At 39.3% G+C, this 13,247-nt stretch overlaps 1 protein-coding gene and 1 pseudogene across 1 annotated transcript in view; one reads left to right on the top strand and one right to left on the bottom strand.

The window, feature by feature from the left end:
- The window catches only part of ANKRD45 (ankyrin repeat domain 45), a 49,768-nt gene extending 38,810 nt beyond the window's left edge, over window positions 1-10,958 (top strand). The window contains exon 6 of the mRNA XM_012187544.4: window positions 6,643-10,958. Coding sequence (XP_012042934.1) covers window positions 6,643-6,671 — 29 coding nt within the window. The 3' untranslated portion in view covers window positions 6,672-10,958. The remainder of the gene's footprint in view (window positions 1-6,642) is intronic.
- Window positions 263-6,559, bottom strand: LOC101116589 (putative large ribosomal subunit protein eL32'; annotated as a pseudogene).
- Window positions 10,959-13,247: the final 2,289 nt, after the last annotated feature.

Here is a 13,247-nt window from a genome sequence, read left to right as displayed (position 1 = left end):
TACTCTACCCAGCAAGATTATCATTTAAAATAGAAGGAGAGATCAAGAGTTTCTCAGACAAGTAAAAGGTAAAACAATAGCACAATACCAAACCTGTTCTGAAGGAAATATTGAAAGATTGTCTCTAAATAGAAAAGAAGCAAGAATCTATAGGAAAGAGCAAATCACAGGTGGAAGTAAATTAAATGAGTCAGTAACAGATTTTTTTTTCCCATGAGTTTCATGGTTTTATTAACACAAACACAATGTGTACATGAGCTGTCTATTCATTTTATTTGCTGCATAGCCTGATGTCGGGATTGCTGACTCTAATAACCAGCTGGACTGCTCTTTCCACAATGGCTTTTCAGTCTTTTCAGTTCTTGGAGGAGATGTGAGCAATCTCAGCATAGTAAGATTTGTTGCTCATCAGCAGCACTTCAAACTCATCGATGTTGTGACTAGGAGCTTCCAGAGTCCCCTAGGCAACATGTGCTCTGTTTTCTTGTTGCTCCTGTAACCAGTATTAGGCATCAAGATGTAGCCCTTGTATTTCCCATACACCCTGTTGTCAGTGTTTCTGGGTTTCTGCCAGTTCCAGTTAATTTTTACATATTTATTTGGCTGGTGTCAGATGAACTTCTTGGCCTCTTTTTTAAGATCTTGGACTTCACAAGGGGTCTGGGGTTAGCCGTGATGCCAAGTAGGAGATAGCTTCCACTTCTGTATGCAGAGCTGAGGAAGAGAGCAGTACACAGATTTTAAAAAATGAAATAATTTTTTTCTATGAAAGAAATAACCACAATAAACAGCAAAAGGATAAACATGAAGATGTAAAATAGAACATAAAAATCATAAAATGTGGGGGAGGAAAGTAAGAAAATGATACTTTTTTTAGAATGTATTTGAACCTGTTTGACTACCAGTCTAAAGCAAGTGGGCTTCCCTGGTGGCTCAGCGGGTAAAGCATCTGTCTGCAATGCAGAAGACCTGGGTTCGATCCCTGGGACGGGAAGATCCCCTGGCAATCCACGCAAGTACTCTTGCCTGGAAAATCCCACGGATGAAGGAGCCTGGTAGGCTACAGTCAATGGGGTCACAAAGAGTCGGACATGACTGAGTGATGTCACTTTCACTAAAGCAAGTAGATATAGGAAGGGGTTAACATACTGAAAACCAGGGTAACCACAAATCAAAAGCATACAACAGAGTCACAAAAACCAAAAAGAAGAGAGCACAAGAATAATACAGAAGAAATCAAGACACAAAAGGAAAAGTTAAAAGGAAAAGAACAAATACAAAGTCACCAGAAAACAAAGTTTAAAGTGGCAGTAAACACGTATATATCAATAATTACCTCAAATGTCAATGGACTAATTCTCCAATCCGAACACATCAGTGGTAGACTGAATAAAAAAGTAAGAGCCTACAATATGTTGCATTGAGGAAGTGGGGAAAACCACTAGGCCATTCAGGTATGACCTGAATCAAATCCCTTGTGATTATACAGTGGAAGTGAGAAATAGATCTAAGGGACTAGATCTGATAGACAGAGTGCCTGATGAACTATGGATGGAGGTTCATGACATTGTACAGGACACAGGAATCAAGACCGTCCCCAAGAAAAAGAAATGCAAAAAGGCAAAATGGCTGTCTGAGGAGGCCTTACAAATAGCTGTGAAAAGAAGAGAAGCAAAAAGCAAAGGAGAAAGGGAAAGATGTAAGCATCTGAATGCAGAGTTCCAAAGAATATCAAGGAGAGATAAGAAAAGCCTTCCTCAGCAATCAATGCAACGAAATAGAGGAAAACAATAGAATGGGAAAGACTAGAGATCTCTTCAAGAAAAATAGAGATACCAAGGGAACATTTCATGCAAAGATGGGCTCAATAAAGGAAAGAAATGGTATGGACCTAACAGAAGCAGAATATATTAAGAAGAGGTGGCAAGAATACACTGAAGAACTATACAAAAAAGAGCTTCATGACCCAGATAATCACGATGGTGTGATCAGTCACCTAGAGCCAGTCATCCTGGAATGTGACGTCAAGTGGGCCTTAGGAAGCATCACTATGAACAAAACTAGTGGAGGTGATGGAATTCCAGTTGAGCTGTTTCAAATCCTAAAAGATGATGCTGTGAAAGTGCTGCACTCAATATGCCAGCAAATTTGGAAAACTCAGCAGTGGCCACAGGACTGGAAAAGGTCAGTTTTCTTTCCAAACCCAAAGAAAGGCAATGTCAAAGAATGCTGAAAATACCACACAATTGCACTCATCTCACACGCTAGCAAAATAATGGTCAAAATTCTCCAAGCCAGGCTTCAGCAATACGTGAACCATGAACTTCCAGATGTTCAAGCTGGTTTTAGAAAAGGCAGAGGAACCAGAGATCAAATTGCCAACATCTGCTGGATCATGGAAAAAGCAAGAGAGTTCCAGAAAAACAACTACTTCTGCTTTATTGACTATGCCAAAGCCTTTGACTGTGCGGATCACGATAAACTGTGGAAAATTCTTCAAGAGATGGGAATACCAGACCACGTGACCTGCCTCTTGAGAAACGTGTATGCAGGTCAGGAAGCAAGAGTTAGAACTGGACATGGAACAACAGACTGGTTCCAAATAAGAAAAGAAGTACATCAAGGCTGTATATTGTCACCCTGCTTATTTAACTTCTATGCAGAGTACATCATGAGAAACGCTGAACTGGAAGAAATACAAGCTGGAATCAAGATTGCCGGGAGAAATATCAATAGCCTCAGATAGGCAGATGACACTGCCCTTATGGCAGAAAGTGAAGAACTAAAGAGCCTCTTGATGAAAGTGAAAGAAGAGAGTGAAAAAGTTGGCTTAAAGCTCAACATTCAGAAAATGAAGATCATGGCATCTGGTCCCATCACTTCATGGCAAATAGATGGGGAAACAGTGGAAACAGTGTCAGACTTTATTTTTGGGGGCTCCAAAATCCCTGCAGATGGTGATTGCAGCCATGACATTAAAAGACGCTTACTCCTTGGAAGGAAAGTTATGACCAACCTAGATAGCATATTCAAAAGCAGAGACATTACTTTGTCAACAAAGGTCTGTCTAGTCAAGGCTATGATTTTTCTAGTAGTCATGTATGGATGTGAGAGTTGGACTGTGAAGAAAGCTGAGCACCGAAGAATTGATGCTTTTGAACTGTAGTGTTGGAGAAGGCTCTTGAGAGTCCCTTGGACTGCAAGGAGATCCAACCAGTCCATCCTAAAGGAAATCAGTCCTGGGTGTTCATTGGAAGGGCTAATGTTGAAGCTAAAACCGAATACTTCGGTCACCTGATGCAAGGAGCTGACTCATTTGAAAAGACCCTGATCCTGGGAAAGATTGAGGGCAGAAGGAGAAGGGGATGATAGAGGATAAGATGGTTGGATGGCACCAGCAACTCAATGGATGTGAATTTGGGTGTACTCTGGGAGATGGTGATGGACAGGGAGGCCTGGCGTGCAGTGTTCCTTGGGGTCGCAAAGAGTCGGACACGACTGAGTGGCTAAACTAAACTGAACTGACTATGTTGCATATGGGAGACCCACTGTAGGGCAGAGGACACACATAGATTGAGAGTGAAGGTATGGAAAAAGATATTTCATGCAAATGGAAATGACAAGGAAGTGGTTGTAGCAATGCTCATATCTGACAAAATAGACTTTAAAGATCATAAAGAAAGATAAAAATCAAGATACTATATAATGATAAAAGGAACAATACAAGAAGAGGCTATATCCACCTGATATAGAAACACCCAAGTACATAAAATAAATACTAATAGATGTAAAGGGAGAGATTGATAGCAATACATCAATAGTAGGAGACTTTAACACCTCGCTCACACCAATGAATAGATGTTTCAGGAAGAAAATCAGTAAGGCAACAGAGATTCCTAAATGATAAAATTCAACATGCTGTGCATGCATGTGTGCTGTCAATTCAGTCGTGTCTGACTCTTTGCAACTCTATGGACTGTAGCTCGCCAGGCTCCTCTGTCCATGGGATTCTCCAGGCAAGAATACTGGAGTGGGTTGTCCTCTTCTAGAGTATCTTCCTGATCTGGGGATCAAACTGGTGTCTCCCGCATTGCAGGTAGAATCTTTACTGCTGAGCCACTGGGGAGGCCAAAATCTAACAGACAATTGATTTTGTTCAGGCTATTATATCCAAAAACAAACAAACAAAAAACCAGAATGCACATTCTTTTCAAGTGCACATGGAGTATACTCTAGGATTGACCACATACTAGGGCACAAAACAAGCCTGAATACATTTAAGAGTATACAAGTTATTTCAAGCATCTTTTCTGACCACAATTTCATTACCTAGAAATCAACCATAGAAAAAGAAAAGAAAAAAATCAATTACATGGAGACAAAGTAACATGCTACTAAAAAATGAATGGGTCAACAATGAAATTAAATAGAAAATTAAAAAAACTACCTTGAGACAAATGACTGTGAGAACACCACCATACAAAATCTGTGGGATGCAGCAAGAGCAGTTCTTAGAGGGAAGTTCATAGTGATACAGGCCTTCTTCAAGAAACAAGAAAAATCTGAAATAAATAAACTAAGCTACCACTTAAAACAGTTAGAAAAAGACGAACAAGCAAAACCTAAAGTCAGCGGAAGGAAGGAAATAATATAGATCAGAGAGGAAATAATAAGATAGAAATTTAAAAAGCAATAGAAAATCAATAAAGTCAAGAGTGATTCTTTGAAAAAGTAAACAAAATTGGCAGTGCTCAAGAAGAAAAGAGAGATGATCTAAAAAACGAAAAACAAAACAAAATCAGAAATGAAAGAGGAGAAATCACAACTGATACTGCAGAAACACAAAAACCCATGAAAGAATACTATAAACAATTATATGCCAACAAATGGGACAACTTAGAAAAAAAGACATTTCTAGAAACATATAGCCTACCAAAACTGAATCAAGAAGATAAAGGTAATTTTAACAGACCAATCTCTAAAGTGAAATACAGTTTGTAATAAAAAGCTCTCTACAAACAAAAATTAGGACCAGATGGCTTCACAGGAAAATTCTATGAAACATACAAATAAGAACTTACATGAATCCTTCTCAAACTCTTCCAAAAGAGTGAAGAGAAAGGAACACTCCCAAAGACATTTTATGAAGCTGCTCTTACCCAGATACCAAAAGCAGACAAAGATACCACCAAAAAAGAAAATTATAGGCCAATGTTTTTGATGAATTAGGTGCAAATATTCTCAACTGAATACTAGCAAACTGAATCCAGCAACACATAAAAAAGATCATACACCAGGAAAAGCAAACAACCCAATCGACATATAGGCAGAAGACCTAAATAAACATTTCTCCAGTGAAGACATTTGGATGGCTAATAGGTACATGAAAAGATGTCTGTCATCACTGATTATTAGAGAAATACAAATCAAAACTATGAGGTACCACCTCACAATGGTTAGAGTGGCCATCATAAGAGGTCTACAAAGAAAGAAATGCCAGAGAGGGAGCAGAGAAAAGGAAGTCCTCCTGTACTGTTGTAGGAATGTAAATTGGTGCAGCCACTATGGAAAACAGCATGTAGGTTCCTCAAAAAACTAAAAATAGAGTTGTCATTTGATCCAGCAGTTTCACTTCTGGGCATACATACAGAAAAAATTATAATTCAAGAAGATACTTGCACCTCTATTTTCATAGCAGTGTATTTACAATAGCCAAGATATGAAAACAACCTAAATGTTTATTGACAGATGAATGGATAAAGATGTGGTATATATATATATACACACGCACACAATGGGATGCTACTCAGCCATGAGAAGAAATGAAATAATGCCATTTATAGCAGCATGGATGGACCAAGGGATTATCTTACTAAGTGTAGTAAGAAAGAGAAAGAGAAATACCATGATGATACCACTTATATATGGGATCTAAAATATGACACAGATGGACTTATCTACAGAATAGAAACAGACTCACAGATAGAGAGAACAGACTTGTGTTTGTCAAGGCAGGGGAGGGGGTTTGGGAAGGGATGAATTGAGAGTTTGGAATTAGCAGATGTCAACTATTATACGTAGTATGGATAAACAACAAGGTCCTATTATATAGCAGAGGGAACTATAGTCTGTAAGAAACCATAATGGGAAAGAATATGAAAAAGTTGTTTATACACACACACATACTGAATCACTTTGCTCTATGGCAGAAATTAACACAACATTATAAATATACTATATTTGAATTTTAAATATTGCCTCTTTACCCAAGTCCTCTGTATCCCCTCCGAGCACCTCAGTATCTTATACCTTCATATTAGATCTTGATGGAACCTCTGAAATGACCCCTTTGTTTTACAATGAAGAAAGTGCAGACATGTGAGGTTAAGCAGTTTACTCAAATGGCTCAATTAGGAACAGTAATACTGTTTATATGAGAAGTGTGACCTCACAGCTTTAAATATTGGGGGAAAAGGAAAAGGTTGGGGGAGAATTGACCTACCAACATCAGGGTTTCATTAATGACTGCGTCAGGCTTGGATATACTGATTTGTTTCATGCCTAGTGTTTTAAAAGCTGGCTTCATTTTTGTTTTCTGTAGCATGCTAATTAAATGTAATTTTAAAATCTTCTTCCTTTCAGGTCAAGTGAAAAGTGCCAAATCTGTATAGTAAACCACGGTCAGAAAAGAAGTCAAGATCATACCTTCTGTTGAGTATGTGTTTTAATAACAGGCCACATCGTCTTCTATGTCTATAAAGGCAAACCTATCTGTGCTCACTGAAGTTAAGAAAATAAATGTGGGGTTTTAGAAAAATGTTTAAATATGAGATTAAATCATGCTTGTTTTGTTTTATCCCATTCAGCATGCTTATGTCCAGACTTTCTGGCCTTGCCTCTGCCCTTGCAAGTCAGTCTAATGTGAGTTCCAGAGAAAACTTGAGTATGAGTCACTCACAAAGACCAGATGGGAGTTATAAAAGTTGCTTAGAGAATCTGACAGTTTTCTGTGTAATTGAGGCAGGGAGTTTCTCTTTAACTGAGGGATTTTTTTTTTTTTTTAAAGACACATTGACCATTTTCAAAGGAAGTATGTGTTCTCCCTTCCTCAAAAGGAAAGCTATGGGATGACATTCTGGAGCCAGGATGTGTTAAGGATGGTTCAGATGAGAGTCCTCTGCTTATACAAATATTACTTTCTTACCTCCATAATAAAATTCACCTTTAAGGTGGGATGTGGTCTCCTTGTGGGCTTCCCAGGTGGTACTAGTGGTAAAGAACCCGCCTGCCAATGCAGGAGATGGTAAGAGGTGTGGGTTTGACCCCTGGGTCAGGAAGATCTCCTGGAGGAGGACATAGCTACCCACTCCAGTATTCTTGCCTGGGGAATCCCATGGACAGGCAACAGTTCACAGGGTCACATAGAGTCAGACACAACTGAAGTGACTAAGCATGCATGCATACATGTGATCTCTTAGTAAATCTTCTTGTTTCTTTAACCGCCTCTGTCTTTAAATTGATAAACAGAGATCTGTTTAGTTTTATATTTAGATTTCGCCTAATCTGTAGGTTTGGCAATCAGTTCAGTTCAGTTCAGTTCAGTTGCTCAGTCGTGCCCGACTCTTTGCGACCCCATGGACTGCAGCATGCCAGGCTTCCCTGTGCATCACCAACTCCCAGAGCTTGCTCAGACTCATGTCCATTGAGTCGGTGATGCCATCCAACCATCTTATCCTCTGTTGTCCCCTAACTGTATTACATGTCATTTTCCTTCTGTTTTATATTACTTAGGTTTTAAATATAATTGTTGGTTTCATATTAGTGATTTGAAATGTCATTTTTCTAGTTTGTCTAAGAGCCCCTGAACCTTCTGCTACTCTGTGTTTTTCTGGAAAAGTTCTATAGGAAGAAAATTATTCTCTTTGTCTCATCCTAAAAGCTAGTTTTTCATTGTTGAAGGGAAGGAAAAGAAATGAGCAGTTCAGTAATTCCTTGTCAATTAACATTTTCTCAGGCACAATTTTGAGATAACACTGTATCACAAATGTAAAAGTTTTGAGATTTTTTTTTTTAAATGTATGAGCTATTCAGGTTTAGTTGTCTTGAGCAGAAGAGCATTGCCTCTCAGCCCCCTGATTGATAGATCTAGTGGGTATTTATGGAGTAGTGCAAAAAAGGAGACCAGTGTTTGTTCCATTCTCTTAATATTAGATTGTGAGAAGTCTATTCCCTTTAAGCATAGCAATAATTTGGGCAAAGGTCAGATGCCATTTTTGTCCTTTCTGCTCTGATTCTACATTTTTTGAGCCTTGATCGTGAATATGACACCATTTTCCAGGCATGTAGTTCTAGTGACGAGGAAAGGATTTCTGAATCTCACTTCAAAAATTCCTAGATAAAACCGAGTAGAAAATAAACTCTCTCCTTTATCTTTATATCTTGTTCTTGAAATTCACATTGGCACCTTTATGTCATTATGGTCCCTTTACTTTCTTATAGACTCCTTTTCTCTTTTCAGCAGCTGCTATGAATATGTTTGTGTCTCCCCTCCAGATTACTATTTTGAAACTTGATGCCCTCTGTGAGAGTATTAGGAGGTTGAAGCCTTGGCAGGTGATAAGGTCAGTGAGGCTGCTGATCAGGCCCTTAATATAAGAGTCCCTAGATGGCTCCCTTGCTCCTTGCACCATGTGAGGTTACAGCAGGAAGATATCCATCTAGAAGGCAGACTCAAGAGAGTCTGCTGGTGTCATGAACTTGGCCTTCCCAGCCTCCAGAAATATGAGAAGTAAATGTTTGTTGTTTATAAGTTACAACAAACCGTATGATGGGTTTGTTACAGTAGCCTGAATGGGCTGAGACACCAGCTCCTCTTCTTCATCCTGCTTCAAGATAGGGGAACTTTTCGAAAGACAATGCTATGTTTCAATTTTACTTGTCAATTGTACCTCAATAAAGCTGAAAAAAGTCAATCCCAACCCTTGGGAAAGCAATCTGTAATTCTCTACTCCGTGATCTCTATCCTTAATGTTAGTAAGAACTAATCCCTTGGGGCACCCATAACATTAATAGCTCTGTACTATATTCTATGTAATTGTTCACATATGAACTATAAGCTTTTTTTTTTTTTTTAAAGCATATTTAATTGTTTATTTGACTGTATCAGGTTTTAGTTGCAGCGTGCGGAATCTTTTGTTTTGGTACATGGACTCTCTAGTTGTGCATAGACTCAATAGTTATGGCACTCAAGCTTAGTTGCTCTGAGGCCTGTGGGATCTTAGTTTCCTGACCAGGGATTGAACCAGTGTTTCTGCATCGCAAGGAGGATTCTTAACCACTGGACCACCAGGGAAGTCCCAACTGTGAACTTTTTCAGGGTAGGGACTTTGTCTTGTTTTTCTTAATTCCCAAAGAACCTGTAACGTAGTAAGTTAGTGAATAATAGTTTTGGCACCACCTTATTTATGGAATTCACTAGTCTTCATTTATTTATAGAGCTTGTTCACCTTTATAGAAATGACTCCTGAATCCTGTCTCCATATTTTGCTGTGCCAATGCCCCATGTCAACTTCTGCTCCTCCAGAAGACAAGCCACACATACATCCAGAATTACGATTGTGTATTTAGTTTGTTCTATATTTCTAAGCTTTCTTCTTGAGTCCCCAATTACTTTTTAGTCATGTGATCCTGGTGATTATCAAGGAATTCCTGAATCTCATTTTAAGCATTTCACTAATGTGAGGGTCTGAATATATGTTTATATCTATAGATCTGTAACTTTAGTAGGTTTTGAGAGACATGGTGTATCTTGTGACCTAATGTTACATCGAATTATAGATATATTTACAGGAGTGTCAAAGGTCCTGATACTTTCTGAATCCTGTCTGAATCCTGTTTGAGCTGTTATTCAGGTAGCTGCATGACTTTGAGCTGTACTCAGGTAGCTGCATGACTTTGAGTTGTTACTCAGGTAGCTGCATGACTTTGAACACCCACAGAGACATTAATTACTATTTCAAAGTACATACTAGTAAAGTAGATTAAATCACATTATTTAAGAGGTAGTGAAACAATAGGTACATAAGAGTGTTCTGATTACTTTTAGATGGTGGTTCCTTAGGCTTTTGTGTTTTTTCATTGATTGGAAAACTGTAAAAAAAAAAAAAGAGGAGGGGGAGGTGATTGGTATGATATCATTAAGAAAACAGCTAATGTCTGTTATGACTATCATTTAATAAAAGAAAAGAAATATTAACACCAGAAAAAAACAGGAAGATATGACCTCAGTATAAGGCTCTACTCTTTAAAGTTGAATAAATTAACTGTTAGTATAGACTTCTATGTTTTTCATTTTTCCATGTATGAGGGAACTCATATAATGAATTACAACCAGCATATGGTCTAGCCTTTGAGATATGTTGCTCTAGACTAAGCTAAAGCAGTCGGGCTGCTACTTAGGTTACCATAATTGTGAAAGGCTGACAGTCCATCCCAATGTTTCATCTAATTTGTGATAGATTGCATTTTCTAAGATGGCCGAATCTCTCATCCCACCTGCTCTTCTACAATGTGATCGTGACATTCCTCACATAGAGAGGTGGGTCTCTGTTCTCTCATCATGAACCTGGGCAGGCCTGTGATTACAGTAGAAGTAAAACTATGTGACTTTCATAGATCATAAAAGATAAAGATGATACAGTTTCTACCTAGTTTTCTTGAGATGCTGGCTCTTGGAAACCAACCTGTGGAGAGACCTATATGGACAGGCACTGAGGCCCAGCTCGTAGCCCTGGCTGAGTTCCAGCCAGCAGTCATCAGTGATGTGGGTGAATCATCTTGGAAGCAGATCCTCCAGTTGAACCATCACAGCTGGTGCTGTATGGAGCAGAGACAAGCCTCTGTTGAGCCATGCCAAAACTGTAGATTTCAGCCAAATAAATAATTGTTGTTTTAAACTACTAAGGTTTGTGTCTGTTTGTTATGCGGCAATTTATAACACATAAATTTTAGAATTTGGAAGTGAGAAATTCACATAACAAACCCTAAAACATATGGCATTGCCTTTTGGGACTGGGTGGTAGACAGAAGCTGGAATGGGCTAGAGGAGAGTGTTAGTGAAAGCCTGAAGAGCCTTAGATTATTAGGAGAATCTTTGAGGCTGTCTGGGAGGCTCTTGGGACTTCCCTGGTGGCTCAGATGGTAAAGAATCTGCCTGCAATGTGGGAGACCCAGGTTTAGTCCCTGGGTCAGGAAGATCCCATGGAGAAGGGCATGGCAAACCCGCTCCAGTATTTTTGCGTGGAAGATTCCATGGACAGAGGAGCCTGGAGGGCAACAGTCCTTGGGGTCGCAGAGAGTCAGACACGACTGAGCACAAACTCATGCACAGGAGGCTTGTAGTGGGAATTTTTAGGAAAGAGAGGAAAATGTTATTGGAAGCTAGAGAAAAGGTACCCTTCTTATGTGATGGTGGTAAGTTTGGCCACACTTTTGTCCAAGTAATGAACTCAGTGATCCTGCTCAGGACTTTCCCAAATAGTGTTCAAGTGCCACCTGTATTTTCCTACTAAAATTGGAGAGAGATGAGCCTAAAAGGAACAGTTCAGTTTTCAAATAAAATTTAAAAGAAATATAAAGGATTCAGTACTTGCTAGGTTTGAAAATAAAATTAGTTCTCATTCCTAGCCTTTGTAGATGGCAAAAAAGTTATCAAAATAAGAGATGGCTTCTGGGAAAAGATAAAATCTCAGGCAGGATTGTGAGGTTATTGGTTAAGACCTCAGTGGTATTTAGGTGGTATGTCATGGAAATGTTCAGACTCAAAAAGGCTTTGCTCAGTTTCAGACTTGAGGTTGGCTTTCTCAGTGCAGCTGGAAAGATGGCCTGTAGCTGCACTAGGGGTTATCACCACAACTAAAGTCAAATGGAAAGAGACCAGTTGTCTCTCAATAATAGTATATATGTATGTATATATCAAGGCATCATCTGATTGGTCTTGAGTCTCATGCTCTGAACCAACCATAGTGTTAGGGGGACAGAGAGCTATGACTAACCAACTTGTTTTGTGCCTGTCTCTGTCAGACAGTGTAGTCTATCATCAGAAGATGGAATTTGGGTGAGACTGACTGGGCAGCCTCTCAGCTCTCAACTCTCAAAGCCATCAAAGTATTCAACTGGCTCTACCACAAATCAGAAGTGTAGAAGTTTTAGTCACTCAGTCCTCTCTGACTCTTTGTGACCCGATGGACTGTAGCCTGCCAGGCTCCTCTGGTCGCAGAATTCTCCAGGCAGAAATACTGGAGTGGGTTGTATTTCCTTTTCCAGGAGATCTTCCCAACCCAGGGATCAAACCTGGGGTCTCTTGCATTGCAAGCAGATTCTTTACCATCTGAGTCACCAAGGAAAGTACTATACCGAAAAAGGTGAAATATAAATTTATTATTGCCTTTTTTTCAGCTTTATGGGAAATATTGTTGTGAGAGAAATTTGATCATCTCTGTGTATTCTAGTTATGTGTTATCTCTAGCTCTCAGAACCATATGTAATCTAGAGCTGGCTCTATGAATTTTGTCCAGGGTTTCTTGAGGTATGGGTATTTTCCCAAAAGCCATGGAGAATCTGGCTTTTAAAATGTAAAAACTGCATGACTCTTACCTGGAGGGTCTAGGTGAACCCAGTAAGCCTGAGGGGATAGCGCTGGGATAAGAACTAGACAGAACTGGAGGGACATTACTCAGAGTGATCTGAGTCATGGAAGTTTAGGAGAGAAATCAAAGTGACAAGCAATAGAGATGAGGTTAAGATGAATATGGGAGAAAGAGCAGTGACCTTAGTAACCAGAAGGGCTCAGTAAGGGCAGGTTGAGAATGAGTACGGAATGGGTCTCTCAGGAGACAGCCTGTGTACAAGACAGCTTTTAGAAAAACATAGTCCTCAGGATTTATGGTAGGAATGGGTCCAGTGACATAAAAGAACCATACCAAACAACAGCAAAAAAACATTGTAAAGGAAATATTTTGGGAGAATGGTGTGTGAGTGCTAGTGGTGGTTGTTGCAGTTAGGGCAGACATAGAGCTGTTGACTGAAACCAGTTAGTCTCAAGAAGGAATTGGGGCTTCTGTGTGTCAAAATTTCCTTGATACAGTGATGGAGAAGATCAATGATAGATGAAGTCATCTCATTGTGGTGGTGTTATCCTCAGTGCCCTGATTAGTGTGGCACAGGAATGAGAGAGTAGAATTTCATTG

Source organism: Ovis aries, chromosome 12 (genome assembly GCF_016772045.2).
Source record: "Ovis aries strain OAR_USU_Benz2616 breed Rambouillet chromosome 12, ARS-UI_Ramb_v3.0, whole genome shotgun sequence".
Taxonomy (NCBI): domain Eukaryota; kingdom Metazoa; phylum Chordata; class Mammalia; order Artiodactyla; family Bovidae; genus Ovis; species Ovis aries.
Note: the sequence above shows the minus strand (reverse complement) of the source record. Positions and strands in the feature narration are given on the sequence as shown.